Source organism: Melanerpes formicivorus, unplaced genomic scaffold (genome assembly GCF_026170545.1).
Source record: "Melanerpes formicivorus ecotype bairdi unplaced genomic scaffold, bMelFor1.0.p_v2 SCAF_15, whole genome shotgun sequence".
Taxonomy (NCBI): Eukaryota; Metazoa; Chordata; class Aves; order Piciformes; family Picidae; genus Melanerpes; species Melanerpes formicivorus.
Window position 1 is genome coordinate 11,567,660 of NW_027142367.1, and position 20,736 is coordinate 11,588,395.

The 20,736-nt window shown below is 43.9% G+C and overlaps 1 protein-coding gene across 3 annotated transcripts in view; it reads right to left on the reverse strand.

Moving 5' to 3' along the window:
• PIEZO2 (piezo type mechanosensitive ion channel component 2) overlaps positions 1–20,736 on the reverse strand; it is a 381,856-nt gene that overhangs the window by 230,937 nt on the left and 130,183 nt on the right. For all 3 annotated transcript variants that reach the window (XM_068147620.1, XM_068147619.1, XM_068147621.1), the window contains exon 3: positions 16,312–16,437. In XM_068147620.1, coding sequence (XP_068003721.1) covers positions 16,312–16,437 — 126 coding nt within the window. The remainder of the gene's footprint in view (positions 1–16,311; positions 16,438–20,736) is intronic.

The window sequence follows — 20,736 nt, forward strand, 5'->3', positions numbered from 1 at the left end:
TCAGCATTCCAGCTTTGTTTTATGTGGATGTGTATTCTGTGAACTTCCTTGCTCGGGATTTTCTTTTTTATCATCTGTGAGAGAATTTTGACAATGTTTCAGTGGGGACATGAAAAGTCGTAAGACTCATATAAAAATTAATATATCGTCGGTGTGCAATCTAACTTGTGGAAAGGCTGCTGAGAGAGTGGGATGGTAAGGAGCAGGTGGCATTTCTCTCTCAAGACAATGCAATTTCATGAGCTGAAATTTATTTTGGTTAGAAGTCCTCATGAAAACATAGTATGATGAGAATAGAGTAGCAGAAAATAGCAATAACCCTCCATGGCTATAAAACTGCTACAGTGGGCACAACCAGTGCTCACACCCATGTGCCAGCAAGACAAAACTCATCTCAGCCAATCCCCAAAAGTTTTCCTTTAGAATCATAAAAACTTTGAATCATAGAATGGTTTGGGTTGGAAGGGACCATTACAGGTCATCTAATCCAACAGCCACCACAGTGAGAAGGGAAATGTGCAACTAGATCAGGTTGCTCAGAGCCTCAGCCAAGCTGACCTGGAATGGTTCCAGAGGTGCAGCATCTACCATCTCTCTGGGCAAACTGGGCCACTGTTCCACCACCCTCAGGGTAAGAAATTTCTCCCTTCTCTCTAGTTTAAATCTCCCTCTTTTAGCTTAAAACCATTACCCCTTGTCCAGTCACAACAGAGCCTGCTAAAAAGTCTGTCCCCAGCTTTCTTATAGCCTGCTTTAAGAACTGAAATGCCACAATAAGGTCTTCCTAGGGCCTTCTCTTCTCCAGGCTGAACAACCCCAACTCTCTCAGCCTGTCCCTACAGCAGGGGGGTTCCAGCCCTCACATCTTTTCTGTGGTCTTCTCTGTCCTCACTCCAATAGGTCCATGTTTCTCCTGTGCCGAGGACGTCAGAGCTGGACCCAGCACTGTGGCTGGGGACTCAACAGAGTGGAGCAGATAGGTAGAATCCCTTCCTCAAATATCTGCACCATAGATAACAGTACTAAAATTGTTTCCATTTTTATAATAAAATCACTGACTTCTTTTTTTCTGTTAGATCTCAAAACATTCCCTGTAACCTTGACTATTCTGTACCTCTCTGCACAATTTTTGGAAGCACCCATAGTTGGAGGCAAGAAATTGAGCTCCTACACAACCGCCTGCTTTACAGCCCATTTCTTCCTCACTGGGACTTACAGTTTTATAAACTTTGGACAATTAGATGAAATTTTAACATTGAAGTAACAGTGCTGAAATGTTGTGTAGCAAAGTTGACTAATTGGGTAATTCAATCAGCCTGACTCCTGAAATTGTCCAGGTTGCTGTGCAGCACTAAAACTTAATAACCAAAGAGAGCTTCTGCTGTAATGAATGAGGGGCCTGATGATGAAAAGGGTGTGTGTGTGTGTGTGATAGAAACTGAAGGAAATCAAGCACAATCTGACAGCAGTTCAAAAGCCATCTCTTGCCTCCTCTTAGTTTTTCTGACAGACTAGTATTTCATCCTTAGAAAAACATCAAACATCAGATAGCCAAGAATAAGGTAAAGGATAAATATGAAATCAGGAGATCTTGAAGAACAAGAAGTTTCATGAAGTTGGAACTGTTGTTGCCAGCACAACAGCAGTATCTCCAGTTATTTACATACAATTACCTCAACTGATCATTGCCCTGTGCTTGGTACGGCTGAGGCTGCAGCTCAGATACTGAGTTCAGTTTTAGGCCCTAACTACAAGAAGGACACTATGGTGCTGGAGCATGTCCAGAGAAGGGCAATGAAGCTGGTGAAGGGTCTAGAGAACAAGTCTTCTGAGGAGTAGCTAAAGGAACTGCAGTTGCTTAGACTGGAGAAAAAGAGGATGAGGGAAGACCTTCTCACTCTCTACAACTCCCTGAACTGAGGTTGGAGTGAGATGAGCCTCAGTCCCTTCATCCAAGTAACAAGCAATAGGACAAGAGGAAGTGGCCTCAGTTTGCTCCAGGGGAGGTTTAGGTTGAACATTAGGAAAAATTTCTTCATTGAAAGGCATGCCAAGGCCTGGAACAGACTTCCCAGGGACATGGTGGAGTCACCATCCCTGAGGGATTTAAAAGATGTGTAGGTGCGGTGACTTGGCAGTGACAGATCAATGGTTGGACTTGATGATCTTTTTTGGTTGAAAGTAGATCCAAGTATGCAAGTTTGTAAGGTTTAAGACTATGTTCTAACTCACTGATGCAGAATAGTCCACCAAAGCATTTCAAGTCCAAGTCTGTGAAGAAACCTATATTTTTTCCTGGATGGTTTCAAGCCACATTTATGTGAGTGGTGCCTTTTGCTTTGTTTCATGGAGTGATTTGTTTTACATCACAGACTCTACAGAAAGCACAGTAAACCCAGTCCTTTCAACTTAAGGTTGAGACAAGACCTAGTTTTTGTCCTGACCATGCTCCAGCCCAAAATGCCCAGGGAAGCCTATATGCCATATGATCCCTCATATCTGCCATCCTCAGGCACACCACCTCATCTGTGCTTGCAGCTGAGATGCTCAACATGTAATCCAACCACCACAGGGTAGCTGTGATGGGCAGCTGTCATTGTCTCACCCCGAATTTGCTGTTTGCTTCCCAACTGAAACCCAGGTGCCACTGTGATGTAAAGAATCAAGAGACACAGAACACTCAAGCCCAAAGGATTAAACCCAGGGACCACACCCCCTTCAAACGTACAAAGTAGGCACAGGCATGCAAAAAGGCTCACAGCATCACACTAATGAAACAGGCTTTCTAGAAATCAGAGGCTGGTTTGGGTTGCAAGCAGCTTTAAAGATCATCTAGTTCCAACTGCCCTGCAGGCAGCGTCCCCATGGGCAGGCACACCTTCCACTAGACAAGGCTGCTCAAAGCCCCATCCGATCTGACCTCGAATGCTTCAGGTAGCTGACATTCACAACTTCTGTGGGTAATGTATTCCAATGCCTCACCATCCTCACAGTAAAAGGATTCTTCATCATTTAATCTAAATCTATCCCCTCACAGTTTGAAATTACACTCCCTTCCCATCTTTCTTATAGACCCCCTTTAAGTACTGAAAAGCCAGAAGAAGGTTTCACTGGAGAGCTAAACAACCTCAAATCTCTCAGCCTATCTTCACAGCAGAGGGGCTCCAGCCCTTGGAGCATTGCTGTGGTCCTCATGTGAACCCACTTCAACAGGTCCATGTGTTTCAGTGCTGAGCACTCCAGAGGTGGACACAGCACTACAGGTGAGGTGAGAACCACCTCCCTTGACCTGCTGCCCATGCTGCTTTATATACTCCAAATGATTATGTGATGAAGGGCAACATATAAAGATGTAAACAGCCAAAGAGAAAAGACAAATCACCACAAATAAAGTGAGATATTTATTCTCAGTGGAAAGCATTTGCCTAAACACACAAATATATAGTTTCCTATTCAGCAGCAATTATTCTAGTGTATGACTCCCCAGTAAAATATTTATGCTACAGTGATTTGAATGACCAACAAGGGAACATTCCAACATGGTGCTCTGTACTGGCCCAGAGATGTTGGTTGCTAAAGCACTGTGGTGTTGGTCCTTATGTACCCCACACTGCTACAGCAAAACAGCACCAGTGAGCCAAGATAAGCACTTCATCAGCAGGGCTGGTGTCAGGGTGAAGGTCTAACCCTGCAGACAGTTTTTTTCACTGTAACTGTTTGTGTGATCAACCTGTTTCTGACTTTGCTGGTCCTCAAAACCTTTTCACAACTTCCTACAAACATGGGACTTAAAGGCAGCTGGCATTGCATATGGTCTGGTAAGGCATTTCAAGGAAGGTTAAAGCATCTAACCAGGGCATAAGCAAAGGATTAGCTACTTAGAAAAATACAGAAGGCTCCTCTTTGCACCTTTGCTTCTTCATTTTGTATCATAAAAGTCAAAAGAATACCAAGTTGGAAAAGACCTCAAGGGTCATCTGGACCAATCTTTCTTGGCAAAACCACGGTCTACATAAGTACACCCAGCACCTTACCCAGCTACAGATGAAAAGTGTCCAATGTTGGGTGGTCCATCACTTCTCTGGGGAGATCATGTCTTTGTTGCGAAAAACTTTTCTCTTGTGTCAAATCAGCATCTCCCCAGCACTAACTTGCACCCATTGCTCTCACCTTTTCCATGTGATTCCTTGCAAAAAGGGAGTCTCCATCTTCTTTGTAGGGAACCTTTAAGTACTGGTCATAAGGTGCCCCCTAAACACTCTTCTCAGGGCTGAACAAACCAAATTTCATAGTTTCATAGTTTCATTCAGGGTTGGAAGGGACCACACGGATCATCTAGTTCCAACCCCCCTGCCATGGGCAGGGACACCCCACACTACATCAGGCTGGACAGAGCCTCATCCAGCCTGGGCTTAAACACCTCCAGGGACGGGGCCTTGACCACCTCCCTGGACAACCCATTCCAGAGTTTCACCACTCTCATGGGGAAGAACCTCCTCCTCACATCTAGCCTGAATCTCCCCACCTCCAGCTTCATTCCATTCCCCCTAGTCCTATCACTACCTGAGATCCTGAGAAGTCCTTCCCCAGCCTTCCTGTAGGCCCCCTTCAGATACTGGAAGGCCACAATTAGGTCACCTGGGAGCCTTCTCTTCTGCAGACTGAACAGCCCCAACTCCTTCAGTCTGCCCTCATAGGAGAGGTGCTCCAGCCCTCTGATCATCCTTGTGGCCCTTCTCTGGACACGCTCCAGCACCTCCACATCCCTCTTGTAATAGGGGCTCCAGAACTGGAGGCAGTACTGCAGGTGGGGTCTCCCCAGGGCTGAGTAGAGGGGGAGGATCACCTCCCTCAACCTGCTAGCCACACTTCTCCTGATGCAGCCCAGGATCTGATTGGCTTTGCAGGCTGCAAGTGCACACTGAGAGCTCATGTTGAGCTTTTTGTCCACCAAATTATCTCAGCCTTTCCTCATATGGCAGGTTCTCACTCCTTAAATGACCTTTGTGACCTTTCTCGGGACCCTTCCCAGCCTGCATGTGGCTTTTTTGCATAGTGATGACCAAAACTGAACACAATATTCTAGGCATGGCCTGACTAGCATTGGGTGGGGTAATGACTTCTCCTGGTGATGTCCTTATTGATTCAACTCAGCATCCCACAGGCTTCCTTTGACAAAGTCTGCTCATACTGAGCTTGTTGTCCACCAGGACCCCCACGTATCTATCCACAGATCCTCCAGCCAGGTAGATCCCAGTCTGTGCTGCATTTACTAAGAGCACTAACCAAGAATATAAATCAACAGAACAGTTACTCTTTTCTGCCTTCATTTCCTTCACATACACATTCTGCTCTTCTCTCTGTTATTCAAGTTTTGTCAAATGCTTTTCCTCCACACCTGCCTTGGTTTCTTCCTTGCATTTGCTACTTCTGGTCCTTCCTTCTAGAGGACAGAGTGAACAGAAAACAGTTGCTGTATCTCTCTCCTACCAACAGCCCTAAACCAAGGTGACAGAGATGGCCACACTTCTTCTTTTCTACTACCCCCATGGTCAGGTGTACCCATCCTAGGACACAAAACCCAACACTTCATCACAGCATTAGCAGACACACTGGGTACTTCCTTGGGTGCAACATGAGAACACCTTCCAAGGTCCATCAGCTTCAGGAAGAAGCTGTACACCACATGAGCCACCCATCACTTTCCCAACTCTTCTCTCCAATGCAACTCTGATTGTCAAAACCACAAACCATGCTTGGCAGTAAGAAAGATCATCTCCTACATCAGGTTCTCTTAAATAGTGGAACACGAGTATGCTACCGCCATTAGAGTGTAACTATGCACATCGTACAGAAGGTGTTATATACCAGGGCTGAAAATGAGGATTTAGAATGTTACTCAGTTTTCACATGGCAGCATGTGAGTCCAGAAATAAAGCCTCCAAACGTACAATGAACACCAAATTTCCAAACTGCTAGGCAGTAACACCCAGCAGGAAATTAAGCAGGACTTATCATACGTACCTAAGAAGCCATTCCAGAAGCTTCTGTTTCCCCAGTCATAAATTTCCTGGCTGCATAAAGCTGCACTAAAACGTGTTGAAGAAATGTTGACATTCACCATATGCTGAACTAAAGGAAAATTAACTTTCATGGGGGGGAAAAAAACCCCCAAAAACCACCTCACTAACACCTTTAACTGATTCAAAGTTTATCACTGCATGTGTTCTACATGCTGTATGTTCTTGACTCTTGGAAACATAGAAGCAGTAGTCAGAAATGGTAACACTGCACAACCACACACCATCCAGAGCCTTGTGCAATGACTGTATCTGTGCAACCACATGCTGATCATACAGAGAGGTTCATGTCTAAACAGACACTGGAACTGGTTGCCCAGGGGAGTGGTGGAAGCCCTATCCCTGAATGTTTTTAAGGGCAGGCTGGATGTGGCTCTAGGCGACCTGGTCTAGTGGAAAGTGTCCCTGCCCGTAGCGGGGGGGCTATATACTATATACTACTATATACTATATATATATATATACTATATATACTATATATATAACTATATACTCCTTGAGGGCCCTTCTAACCCTGACAATACTGTCTCTGGTTCCAAGTTCTCCTTGACTCCACTGAGAAGTTCCTTTATCATGGCTCAGACACTGCATACCACCTATGCAAGAAACAGCACACCATGAAACCTGGGAATGATAGAAATTACCTTGACTTTTTATTTTTGCTTAATGTCATGTCTCCTGCCTTTCTGTTGTTTGATAGGTTTTCAGAGGTACTTGCCATATGAAGTAGTGTGACATTAGTATGGGGATCATCTCAATGCTTAGCAATATCGAAATAGTAGAGGTCAAGAGGATGAGTGGTGCCCAGTGACAGGACAAAGGGCTACAGGCACAAACTGAAACACAGAAAGTTCCATCTTAACACATTTCCATTGTGGGTGACAAAGCACTGGAAGAGGGTCCCCAGAGAGCTTGTGGGCTCTTATTCTTTGGAGAGATTCAAAACCCACCTGGACAGAATCTTGTGCAACCTGCTGTGAGTGCAACCTGCTGCTTTATCAGAGGGGTTGGACTAGATGATGTCCACAGTCCCATTCTAACCCAAACCATTCTGTGATTCCATGAAAGGCTGTAGCTCAGAGTTTCAAAAAACATGCAGGTATCTGAATTCCACTCAAACTGAACTTTTCTATCAGGAGATTTAGCATTCCCACTCTTACATGGGTGCAGAGAGCATGCAGAATCTGTGCAATCTCTCCTATTAAAGTATTACAGCATATTTTTTTCTTCCCTCTGGAGCACCACTCACCAACCGGGAACTGGTCTAGCTAAATGTCAAACACTGCAACATTGTACTGAATTTGCTGTAGTGGACATAAAAGGCATAGATAATCATAGTATCATAGTATCATTCAGGGTTGGAAGGGACCACAAGGATCATCTAGTTCCAACCCCCCTGCCATGGGCAGGGACACCCCACACTACATCAGGCTGGCCAGAGCCTCATCCAGCCTGGCCTTAAACACCTCCAGGGACGGGGCCTCGACCACCTCCCTGGACAACCCATTCCAGGGTTTCACCACTTTCATGGTGAAGAACCTCCTCCTCACATCCAGCCTGAATCTCCCCACCTCCAATGTTGAATTCATTGCATACCCTCTATGGAAAGTTATTCTGACACTTCTGCAGTACTTCCACTGGTTGTTTCATCCTACAAAGACCTTCCTGTATTGGATATTCCACAGCTGTTCTTGAAACAAAGTTCATTTCTGAACCTTCTCCTCTTGCCACTCATGCAGACACCACACAAGCACAACCTGACAAGTTCTGTGATAAGAGAATGAACTGTTTCTCAAAATTGTTTAGGCTTTTTTTTTTCACTTAGATTTTAGCCAAGATTATAATCTTTGAGATGACACACAAAAATAAGAGTGAAATGCAGGTGTTCCTCAAGATATTGCCCATTCTTAATGGAATAAAGCTTTGCTTTTAAACATATCATCAAACTGAGATAAGCTTATGGATGACATTCATTTTAGTTTCAACTACAACGGCCCAAGGCAGTTGTTGAAGAGACTAAATTCTACAGATCTCAGGGTATGTAAGAAAATGCAGCTCTGAGGTCAGAAGAAGGGTCCAGGTTCTGGCAGGCCCATTAAATGAAGCTTCAATTAAACAAAAAGGAAGAGTGTGTTAGACATATGATGGATGTGACTGAAGACCTCAAAACTCTGCAGTTAAACCAGTTGTTTGAAAGGCACCTTGAACATGTATTTTTTTGCAGGGCCTGTTCCTTTAGAATAGAATAGAATAAACCAAACCAGGTTGGAAGAGACCTTCAAGATCATCGCGTCCAACCCATCAACCAATCCAAACCACCCAAACAGCTAACCCATGGCACCAAGCACCCCATCAGGTCTCCTCCTGAACACCTCCAATGATGGTGACTCCACCACCTCCCCAGGCAGCCCATTCCAATGGGCAATCACTCTTTCTGCATAGAACTTCTTCCTAACATCCAACCTGAACCTCTCCTGGCGCAGCCTGAGACTGTGTCCTCTTGTTCTGGTGCTGGCTGCCTGGGAGAAGAGACCAACCTCTGCCTGTCTACAACCTCCCTTCAGGTAGTTGTAGAGAGTGATAAGGTCACCCCTGAGTCTCCTCTTCTCCAGGCTGAGCAACCCCAGCTCCCTCAGCCTCTCCTCATAGGGCTTGTGTTCCAAACCCCTCACCAACTTTGTTGCCCTTCTCTGGACTCGTTCCAGCAAGTCAACATCCTTCCTAAACTGAGTGGCCCAGAACTGGACACAGGACTCGAGGTGTGGCCTAAGCAGTGCAGTGTACAGGGGCAGAATGACCTCCCTGCTCCTGCTGGCCACACTCTTCCTGATGCAGGCCAGGATGCCATTGGCCCTCTTGGCTGCCTGGGCACACTGCAGGCTCATGTTCAGCCTGCCATCGACCAGTACCCCCAGGTCCCTCTCTGCCTGGCTGCTCCCCAGCCACTCTGACCCCAACATATGTCTGCTCAGTGAGGAATGGATGTGTTTGACAGGAAAGGATGAGCTGGGATGTTTGCTTGGGATGCAAGTGCTTCAGCTCTGTTTAATGGGGCAGATTTAGACTAGATATTAGGAAGAAATTCTTGACAGTAAGGATGGTGAGACACTGGAACAAGCTGCCCAGAGAGGTCATGGATGACCCCTCCCTGGAAGTGTTGAAGACCAGGTTGGATGAGGCTTTGAGCAATATGGCCAAGTGGAAAGGGGGTAGGAATTAGATGATCTTTAAGGCCCCTTCCAACTTAAACCATCCTATGATTCTGGTAAGCAAAACTAATCCAGAGGACACAGAGATTGTTTTATAGTTAAAATGAAATTATTACTTTGCTGTGACTATTGCTCAGAAGGTTCTTCTACAAACTTACTGGTTTTCTTAGTGCCAGGTGGATTAATTACATTTCACAAGAAGTAACATTTTTGAAACTAAACCTGCCAAAATTATCAAGACAGTTCACAGTTAGGAAATTCCCAGAATGTTTGTGTCAGTAAACATCATTTCAAATTTTCAATATTTCCAGAATAATTGTTTTATGAGACAGGCTCTCATGAAATGATGATGAGGGCCCATGAGATAGACTCAGACTGCAGGCAGGAGTTGGGCCAGTAAGTCATGGCATTTCAAAGACCTGCATGCACCTGCCACTCACCTTTGAAATAAAACTATTAAACTCTGTATGAAATCTCTTAATATTTTGTCCCTTTATAAATAAAACCAGATTCTTTACTTTCCAAGCGTTAATAAAACCAACCAGAAATACAGCATCTTTTCTAGATGAAATGACATGAAATGAAATGAAATTGTGTGGGGGAAAATAGAATAGAATGGAATAGAATGGAATAGAATAGAATGGAATAGAATAGAATGGAATAGAATAGAATGGAATAGAATGGAATGGAATAGAATGGAATGGAATAGAATGGAATGGAATAGAATGGAATGGAATAGAATGGAATGGAATAGAATGGAATGGAATAGAATGGAATGGAATAGAATGGAATGGAATAGAATGGAATGGAATGGAATGGAATAGAATAAAGTAGACCAGACCAGACCAGACCAGACCAGGTTGGAAGAGACCTTCAAGGTCATCGCATCCAACCTATCATCCAACACCACCTAATCAACTAACCCATGCAACCAAGCACCCTATCAAGTCTCCTCCTGAACACCTCCAGTGATGGAGATTCCACCACCTCCCCGGGCAGCCCATTCCAATGGGCAATCACTCTCTCTGTGTAAAACTTCCTCCTGACCTCCAGCCTGAACTTCCCCATGCGCAGCCTGAGACTGTGACCTCTTGCTCTGGTGCTGGCTGCCTGGGAGAAGAGACCAACCTCTGCCTGTCTACAACCTCCCTTCAGGTAGTTGTAGAGAGTGATAAGGTCACCCCTGAGTCTCCTCCAGGCTAAGCAACCCCAGCTCCCTCAGCCTCTCCTCATAGGACTTGTGTTCCAAGCTCCTCACCAACTCTTTTGCCCTTCTCTGGACTTGTTCCAGCAAGTCAACATCCTTCCTAAACTGAGGGGCCCAGAACTGGACACAGGACTCGAGGTGTGGCCTAACCAGTGCAGCGTACAGGGGCAGAATGACCTCCCTGCTCCTGCTGGCCACACTGTTCTTGATGCAGGCCAGGATGCCATTGGCACACTGCAGGCTCATGTTCAGCCTATCATCAACAGGCACCCCCAGGTCCCTCTCTGCCTGGCTGCTTTCCAGCCACTCTGACCCCAGCCTGTAGCACTGCATGGGGTTGTTGTGGCCGATGTGCAGAACCCGGCACTTGGATGTGTTCAATCTCATGCCGTTGGATTCTGCCCACCTGTCCAGCCTGTCGAGGTCCCTCTGCAGGAGGGCAGAAAAGCCATGAAATCTCACCAGGTGTAGAGGGAACAATAATTATTCATTCCTGTGTAAAGTCAGCTGTGGTCCTATGTCTGAGCTTTCAATAAATGGTGAAACCTCATTTATTTGTACTGGGATTGCTGATTCTTAATATAACCCAAAAATCTCAGGACCCGGCTGGTAGTAATGCAAACACAGGATGATCTTTTAGCCAAGAAATCATTTCAAAATTTATCTAAAGCAGAAAGTTATGATGTTTCCACAATGGTGGCATGCATTTGTTTGACATTCACCACGACATACTGGGGACAGAGAAGTATCTGAACTTAGTTCCCATGATCTAACAGAGAAGCTATCTAGGCAACTCGGTGCTTTAGGTTTATTTTCTCTTTTTTCTTCACATAACCATCTTGAAAATAAAGCACAGGGATGATATACACCAAACAAAGGCAGAGAATCACAGAAAGCCTTCAGAAGGATTTCAAGCTTTCTAATTCAGCTCCATCAGTTCTGCTCCTTTGTGCATAAGAAAAAATATCCAGAAATACCTTAAATTCCACTTTTGGTATTCTAACAGCATTGAATACAAACTTAACTAGAGAATAGCTGAACTATTCTTAGTTGCATGGCTCATGGAACAAAATACTATTCTGAAAGAATAAGTATTTCAGTAGATCCATTTGTAGAATTCAGGACCAAGAGATAGTATAGTCAGCACAAAACAAAGAATGGATGCCCACCACAAGTGAGAGAAAAAGAAATTGGAGGATTTTTATAGCCTGAGCTAAACACAAGAGGACACACTACAGAGCAGTAGTATCAAGAGGGATAAGTGCACTAATTTATTAGAAGAAAAGTTTAACATTAACATCATGGAAAACTTTCCTTCCATTTGTGAAGATTTTTCAAATTAGTCCTAGGAAAGAACTATAGCATGCACAGTGAAGAGTGTGATGCCATAATACATTGTGATCTAATTTTCAATTGCCTGTCTCACAGATTCTATACTCAAAAGTCAATCCCTAATCTAATAAGTGGAACTTTATTCCAGCAGAAGTAAAAAGGTAATCATGGAATTGTATTACTGCATGAATACTACTACATCTCAAAATCAGAGTCTGTGTTACATGGAGACATCAGTGAAATAAGACTGACTATGGAGTTCTTGATAGCTTCAGAGGATTAGCCTGGCTCAACATTCCTGCATTTATCCTTTACTTTTCATTCCTATTCTTTTCCTTTCCTAAAAAAGTGAAACTATCTGGCAGGTATTCAATGTTAGTTCCATAAAATGAAGCTGTGGTTAAACAGAAATCTGTCATTAAGCTAAACAAAGGGTTCTAACTATAATATTTCATTAGCCCTAAGCACATCAGTGCTATGCTGGAGTTGAGTGGAGGGGAACCTAATGAAGTTATGCAAAAGAAGGTGTAGAGTCCTGCACCTGGGGAGCAATAACCCCATGCACCAGTATAGGTGAGCTGTTGACCTGCTGGAAAGCAGCTCTGCGTAGAAGAACCTGAGAGTGGGCCCTCGTGGCCAAGAAGGCTGATGATATCATGGGATGCATTAAGAAGAGTGTGACAGTAGGTCAAGGGAGGTTCTTGTCCCCCTCTACCCTAGGGAGGCAACATGTGGAGTAGTGCATCCAGTTATGTCCAGCTCAAGAGTGACAGAGAACTACTGGAGAGAGACCAGCAGAGGTTATGAAAATAATGAGGGGACTGAAGTATGTCTCTGAGGAGGAAAGGCTGAGAGGCCTGGGGCTCTTTAGCCTGGAGAAGACTGACAGGAGATCTTATCAATGCTTATCAATACCTAAAGGGTGGGGGTCAAGAGGATGGGGACAGGCTTTTTTCAGTGGTGCCTAGTGACACAAAAAGGAGCAATAGTCTGAATATGGAAAAAAAAATCATTTCCTTTGAGGGTGCCAGAGCACTGTAGCAGTCTTCCCAGAGAGGTTGTGGAGTCTCCTCCTCTGAAGAGATTCCAAACCCTCCTGGCGCATTCCTGGCAGCCTAATCTAGGTGAATCTACTTGAGCAGGTGGTAGGACTAGGTGATCTCCAGAGGTCCTTCCAGGCCCTACCAGTCTGTGAGTATACTTGTGTATACTCACAAGTCTCTGAAGAAACAAGAACCCCATCAACTAAACATTTTTAACACCTCTATTAACTTGACAACCTACATCTCTTATGTGACTGAAAGAATGACATAGTATTTTGCAGCTGTCCTGAAAAAGAAAGTCTATGGGCTCTAAAAGAGGAAGAGGTTGTAAAAAATGACAAACTGAAGAAGATAAACATTCCAGGTCTGTCTTACCCTAAACACTATCAGCTGACTCTGAATAATGTAAGCCCAGGCTTACATTAATCAGCCTGAAATTTTACATGTCTGCTTTGCTCTTGTGGACGGCCCAAATTAAACTGCTTCTAGATGGAAAAGGTAAAGAGATGGTTGTTCTTCATTTCCAAAATGAAACTACAACTGCATAAGGTTTAAGAGGTGACAGTCTGTGTCACACCTCTCATTTAAACATTTTTCAAGTGTTTCTATTATGAAAAATGAAAATATTGCCTGAGGTTTTAACACAGCAGTGTGAAAAGAAAAACTAAACCCAGAAAATGATCTTTTGATTCAGAAGTTGGCATCCGAACGTACTAAGACAAAGTAACCTACAGAATTGGAATACAAATATATAACTTCCCCTCTCACCCATGTCTGAAACTGACAGGAATCAGATTAATAACCACACAGAGGTAACAAATTGCCCAAAGTACAGAATAAAGTAGAAATATTTATTCATTCATTTCTGAGGTGTAGAATGAGCTTTTCATTTCCCTGCAGAATGAAAGCAACAAAGGGAACAATCACTGTAGGAACACAAGGAATTTCACATCTCTTTCACAGCAAAAAGCAATCAAATATTATCTAAAATAATAGCAAGTTTTTTTCTCCTTTCTCCTATTGCATTTTGAACCTGGAGGAACATCACTGGTGACCAGCCAGATGTAGCTCCATTCACTACAGCTCTTTGAGCTCTGCCTTTCAGCCAATTCTTCACCGAAAGCATTGTAAACTCACTCAGCCCACAAGCTGCCAACTTGTCCAGATGGATGCTACAAGTAAAATATTGAAAGCTTTGCTAACATCATAAAAAAGGCAATCACTAGCTTCCCTTTATCCACTTGGCAGGTGACCTTATCAGATAAGGATATCAAATTACTTAAACAGGACTTTCCCTTGGTCAACTCATGCTGACTGTGCCTGATGACCATGTTATTGTTTAAATCATTAATGGTAGCTCTAAGAGAAGCTGTTGCACTCAGTAATCACAGAATGTTAGGGGTTGGAAGGGACCTCAAAAGCTCATCTAGTTCAACTCCCCGGCCAGAGCAGGATCACCTAAGGCAGGTCACACAGGAGCACATCCAGATGGGTTTCAGATGTCTCCAAAGGAGACTCTCCAACCTTTCTGGGCAGCCTGTTCCAGTGTTTTGTCATCCCCACAGTGAAAAAGTTCTTCCTTCTGCTCACATGGAAATTTGCTAAGAAACAGGCAAAAAAGGTATGTTCATTCTGTTTCTTCAGGAGTGGACTCTTCAGGATGAAACAATTATTTCTATCAGAATAAACCTTTATTTAGAATAAACCAAACCAGGTTGGAAGAGACCTTCAAGATCATCGCGTCCAACCCTTCAACCAATCCAACCCACCTAAACAGCTAACCCATGGCACCAAGCACCCCATCAAGTCTCCTCCTGAACACCTCCAATGACGGCGACTCCACCACCTCCTTGGGCAGCCCATTCCAATGGGCAATCACTCTCTCTGTATAGAACTTCTTCCTAATATCCAACCTGAACCTCCCCTGGCGTAGCCTGAGACTGTGTCCTCTTGTTCTGGTACTGGCTGCCTGGGAGAAGAGACCATCATCCGCCTGTCTACAACCTCCCTTCAGGTAGTTGTAGAGAGCAATAAGGTCTCCTCTGAGTCTCATCTTCTCCAGGCTGAGCAACCCCAGCTCCCTCAGTCTTTCCTCATAGGGCTTGTGTTCCAAACCCCTCAGCAACTTTGTTGCTCTTCTCTGGACTCGTTCCAGCAAGTTCACACTGCAGACACCAGTTCCCACCATGGGAGGAAGAAAATGCCAATGGCTGCATCTGTCTTGGACAGTTAGGAACTCTCTATTCATACAAACAGTGTCTGGCTGATACAGTTACCTGAATCTACATAAAAATCGTATGTTTTCAGTCAAAAGAATATTAAACAGGTAAAGAAAAGCAACTAATCCAGTTCACTCAATGAATGACATACATTTTTGGAAATAATAATAATAAAATGTATTTTTAGACTCTGAAGGTCTGATGTGAACCAGTGAAGCCTCTTTTCACATTTCAGTTAAAACTGATATCTCATAAGTACAGTTATGCCTTTGACTTTAAGAAATGGTTTGAGTTAAAGGTGACATGGCAATGCTCGCTCCAGGTTTCCTTGGAATTTTGTTACTTCAAGTCAAATGCTTTACTTCACATAAGGTTCCTTCTGTTGGATTGTAGTGCAACTGTTTACTCAAGTGGCAGCAGCATACTCTGTGATAAATTAAATGGGCATTTATCAAAGGCAAGCTGACACGTTTAAATGTTAAACATAAGCACTCTAAGACAAAGACAAATAGTTTCTAGCTGGAGGTTGCATATCTAAATCACTGATAGATATTTAATTAACTTCTGCACAATAAAGAGTGCTTCCTTCTGAATTACTGGAGAACATTTTCTGAGAGAGGAAGACACAAAATGTTGGGCAATATATTTTGAAGTAGAGTTTACATATAAATAAAACATGAAAGTCCTTCTTCCCATGTAAGAAAGAGACAAATATTGTTCAGAAATATCTTGAGGTGGAGATTTAAACTTCAATGAAATTAACGTGAGAGTTCCATCAGAAAGAGGTGTAGGACATGGCTGGAGGGGTTTTCTTGATGTCAAGATTTAAATTAAGTGAACTTTACAGTATTCCATCAGAAACAGCATAAGACATGAGTAGAGGGGTAGTCATTACTGTATCTCATTTTATTCCTAATGCACTGAATTATGATCTAATAACACAAAGTTGTAGTCACTTCATTTTAAGAAAGCTTAGAAGACAACCTAAGCACAAAGAAAATCCATCTCTGGTGGGAACCAAATAGTTAATACACTTCTCTCATTTCTTAAACCCCTCTAGTTTTCATGTCCTAACAACAGTAACTCTTACCAATCTGGGAAACAGAAGCAAGCTGCAAACCCCCAGGAGCACAGCCCTAAGTGCCTTCTCATCAACCCTTCACCTTTCAAACCACTGAAACATCTCAATGCTTAAAAGACTAATAAAAAGGTTTTACTCACAGTTAAAACCAGGTTGAATTGTTTTTCCAGCTTCAAGACTGTTTATTGTAATCTGAAAGATGATGTGCAGCAGCAGAAATGATAGACTGGTGAAACACAGAGATTTTAATAATCGTCCTGTATGCCCTAAAAGAGAAAAAAAGACACAAAAAAAAAGGATGCATACATATAGTTGGTGAATTTCATAGAATCATAGAACGGTCTGGGCCAGAAAGGACCTCCAAAGATCATCTAGTCTGACCTGCCTGCAGGCAGCAGGGACATCCTCAACTAGATCAGGTTGCCCAAGGCCTCATTGAGCCTCACCTTGAATATCTCCAGAGAAGGAGCCTCAACCACCTCCCTGGGCAACCTGTTCTCTCATAGTAAAGAACTTGTTCCTAAACATTGCTTTGTTTTCAACATAAAACCAGTAAAAATATCCTGACCAAGGATATTCTACAAGTCTGTTCCATATTACTCATGATTGGCCCTAAAGAGTCAACATAATAGCAAAAAACTTACTTAAATTATAGTGTCATTGAGCACTCTTTAAGAACAGATCCAAATGATTTCTACTGCTGATATTTCCTTTACCTTTTAGGGTTTAAAAAAAGGAAAGAAAAGTTTCTCATGTCTCCAGATAGCAACTTTACATCGCTAATAACGTGACGCTGCTTTTCAACATAATACCTGGTACAAAGACACAACATGGATGATACTTCCAATCTGGAGAAACTAAAAAGCTGTTAATCTAATTACTCTTTCCAAAAGAAATCACATGGGAGGGCATATAACAACATAAATCCCTCAGTCTGGCTCAGGAGTACAGGCATAATTCCAGCTGATTGCTTTGCCTTGTGCAGACTGCCCTCTTATTCATCCTTTAGAAGGTTTTGAAAATAAATTTCAATCCACACTGAAGAATCATGGGCCAGATACACTTGGCCACAGTTTAGCTATGACTTATTCATAGAGTGGTTTGGGTTGGAATGGACTTTAAAGATCATCTAGTTCCAACACTCTGCCAAGGGCAAGGACACCTCCACCAGCCCAGGTTGCTCAAGGCCTCATCCAACCTGGCCCTGAACACCTCCAGGGAGGGGGCATCCATGACCTCCATGGGCAACTTGTTCTAGTGTCCCACAAACCTCACTATAAAGAATTACAGATCTCAAAGCTGGAGACAAAGAGTTTGACAACAAAACTGTGTGGACTCAGCTGTATTAAAATGTACAGATTTTACAGTTTGGTGATTTTTCAAACTCTGAGACAGAAATACTCTTTGGTGCTCAGGAGTTAACAGTTCAGCAGATCCCAAGCACTGAATTTTTCATATAGAAGTTGCATTTGGAAATTCTTTGCATCAGGAGAAGTGTGGCCAGCAGGTCGAGGGAGGTGATCCTCCCCCTCTACTCAGCCCTGGTGAGACCCCACCTGGAGTACTGTGTCCAGTTTTGGAGCCCCTATTACAAGAGGGATGTGGAGGTGCTGGAACAAAGTGTCCAGAGAAGGGCCACAAGGATGATCAGAGGGCTGGAGCACCTCTCCTATGAGGACAGACTGAAGGAGTTGGGGCTGTTCAGTCTGCAGAAGAGAAGGCTCCCAGGTGACCTAATTGTGGCCTTCCAGTATCTGAAGGGGGCCTACAGGAAGGCTGGGGAAGGACTTCTCAGGATCTCAGGTAGTGATAAGACTAGGGGGAATGGAATGAAGCTGGAGGTGGGAAGATTCAGGCTGGATGTGAGGAGGAGGTTCTTCACCATGAGAGTGGTGAAACCCTGGAATGGGTTGTCCAGGGAGGTGGTCAAGGCCCCGTCCCTGGAGGTGTTTAAGAGCAGGCTGGATGAGGCTCTGGCCAGCCTGATGTAGTGTGGGGTGTCCGTGCCCATGGCAGGGGGGTTGGAACTAGATGATCCTTGTGGTCCCTTCCAACCCTGAATGATACTATGATAGTATGAATTGTTGTAGTCAACCTCCAAAGGAGAAAAATAAAACAAAAGGTAATACAAACAGCAAACAGACATTCACTTCCCAATCTATTTCCATATTAAGAAACAGAACCAGTAAAATTCTTGGATCCATCTTTCAATATTCCTATTACCTTAACTCTCTGAAACTCATCTCAATTTTAGACTTCATTTTTCAGAGCCTGAAAACAAACATATCTGAATTGTAGGCTGGACAAAGCATTTCTTTAACAAAGCCTTAACTTTTGCACTTCCTTTTAGCATAATATATCAGGATAGATTTCTTGAAATGCTGAAATGTTGAAAAAAAAATGATCTCTTTGTGCAAAAAAAGCTAGGGAAAACTGTAAAGAATTATTAACACTCCTGATAATAAATAGTCTCTCAGTGCACTAGTAAATGTGGCAGGGAAAATGCACAGCTGGAAGGCAGACAGACAGACACGTTCAGTGCAGGTTACACCACTCCTCAAGGGCTGCTCACTTCATGGCCATCGGTGGGACAGGACCACCAGCAGATCCTACTGGGTTGGAGCCCTTTGCCTGCATCACATTCAGCTGTGTCAGCAGGAACTAGAATTTGCAGAAAAGTAAGAAATAATACGCTCCTGATTTCAAAAGTTTTGGAGAGACATCAACAACTTGGGAGAAATGGAAGTGCTAAAAATCAGCAAAATACAGGATACATCATTTCTGCCACAGAAGAAGTGACAGATTTGGATAAGGGATGAGTTTCAGTTTATAGTGGGGTTTGGATAAACACAATTGACTGTGTTTTTACTTTCATGTCTTTTTCTTTCTACTGGAAACTTAGTTCTAAATGACATAAAGAGAAAATTAACTCTGTGTGTGCAAAACTTAGGTGGTGAGAGAAGAAACAGCTGAAATTAACCTCCTGAAATACAACACAGCTTTTTATCATAAGGAAAAAAGGATATTTGTCATCCTTCATTACAGTATCACAGTATCACAGTATCGCTTAGGTTGGAAAGGACCTCGAGGATCATCGAGTCCAACCTATCAACACAGACCCCATGACTAGACCATGGCACCAAGTGTCACGGCCAATCTCCTCTTGAATGCCTCCAGGGATGGTGACTCAACCACCTCCCTGGGCAACCCGTTCCAATGACGAATGACTCGCTCAGTGAAGAACTTCCTCCTCACCTCCAACCTAAACCTCCCCTGGCGCAGCTTGAGACTGTGTCCTCTTGTTCTGGTGCTGGTTGCCTGGGAGAAGAGACCAACCCCCTCCCGGCTACAACCACCTTTCAGGTAGTTGTAGAGGGCAATGAGGTCACCCCTGAGCCTCCTCTTCTCCAGGCTAAACAATCCCAGCTCCCTCAGCCTCTCCTCATAGGGCTTGTGCTCAAGGCCTCTCCCCAGCCTTGTTGCCCTTCTCTGGACACCTTCAAGTGTTTCGATGTCCTTCTTAAACTGAGGGGCCCAGAACTGGACACAGTACTCAAGGTGTGGCCTAACCAAAGCAGAGTCCAGGGGCACAATGACTTCCCTGCTCCTGCTGGCCACACTATTCCTAATGCAGGCCAGGATGCCATTGGCCCTCTTGGCCACCTGGGCACACTGCTGGCTCATATTCAGGTGGCTGTCGATCAGCACACCCAGGTCCCTCTCTGTCTGGGAGCTCTCCAGCCACTCCGACCCCAGCCTGTAGCTCTGCATGGGATTGCTGTAGCCAAAGTGCAGCACTCGGCACTTGGACTTGTTGAATGCCATCCCATTGGACTCTGCCCATCTGTCCAGTCGGTCAAGGTCCGTCGGCAGAGCCTTTCTACCCTCTGACTGACTAGCATCTGCTCCTAACTTAGTGTCATCTGCAAACTTGCTGATGACTGACTCGACCCCCTCATCCAGATCACCAGTGAAGATGTTGAAGAGGACGGGGCCTCATTGTTACAATTTTTTTTTTTTATATATATAAAAAATATAAACTTAACTGTTCAGTTGTGTTAACATTGAAGTCCTTGGGGACACAAACAGAAGCTGATTGTCCCGCAGAGAAAAAAAAAATACATGCTGTTCAGAAACCACAACACACATTCCTTCATTTTTACCTTAGATAAAAATCTTGTGTATGTCCATCAAGACTAAAATAAGAGAACTCTAGGGGGAAAAAAAGAGTTTGTAGCCTAAGTGTTGGATCCTGATTTTACTGACACCAGCATGGTCCCACCAGCTTCAGCAAACTGTGATGAATGGAAAAGAGAGCAGATTTGTTTCAGAAGTGACCTGAAACACTAAGTATGTTTGCTTTCAGGTGCAGAGTATCATTCCTAATGGCATATACTGGGGACCAAAACGTGGCATGTCACTTTAGAAACATACCCTGGTGCATCTTGGGAACATACACGGAGGTAGGTCCAGCTTCTTGTCCCTGCAGAAGGCTCCAGGAAAGGGCTTTCTGCCCTCTGCTTAAGCCTGAAGGGAGCTGGTCAGAAGGCAAAGGCTTCATTACC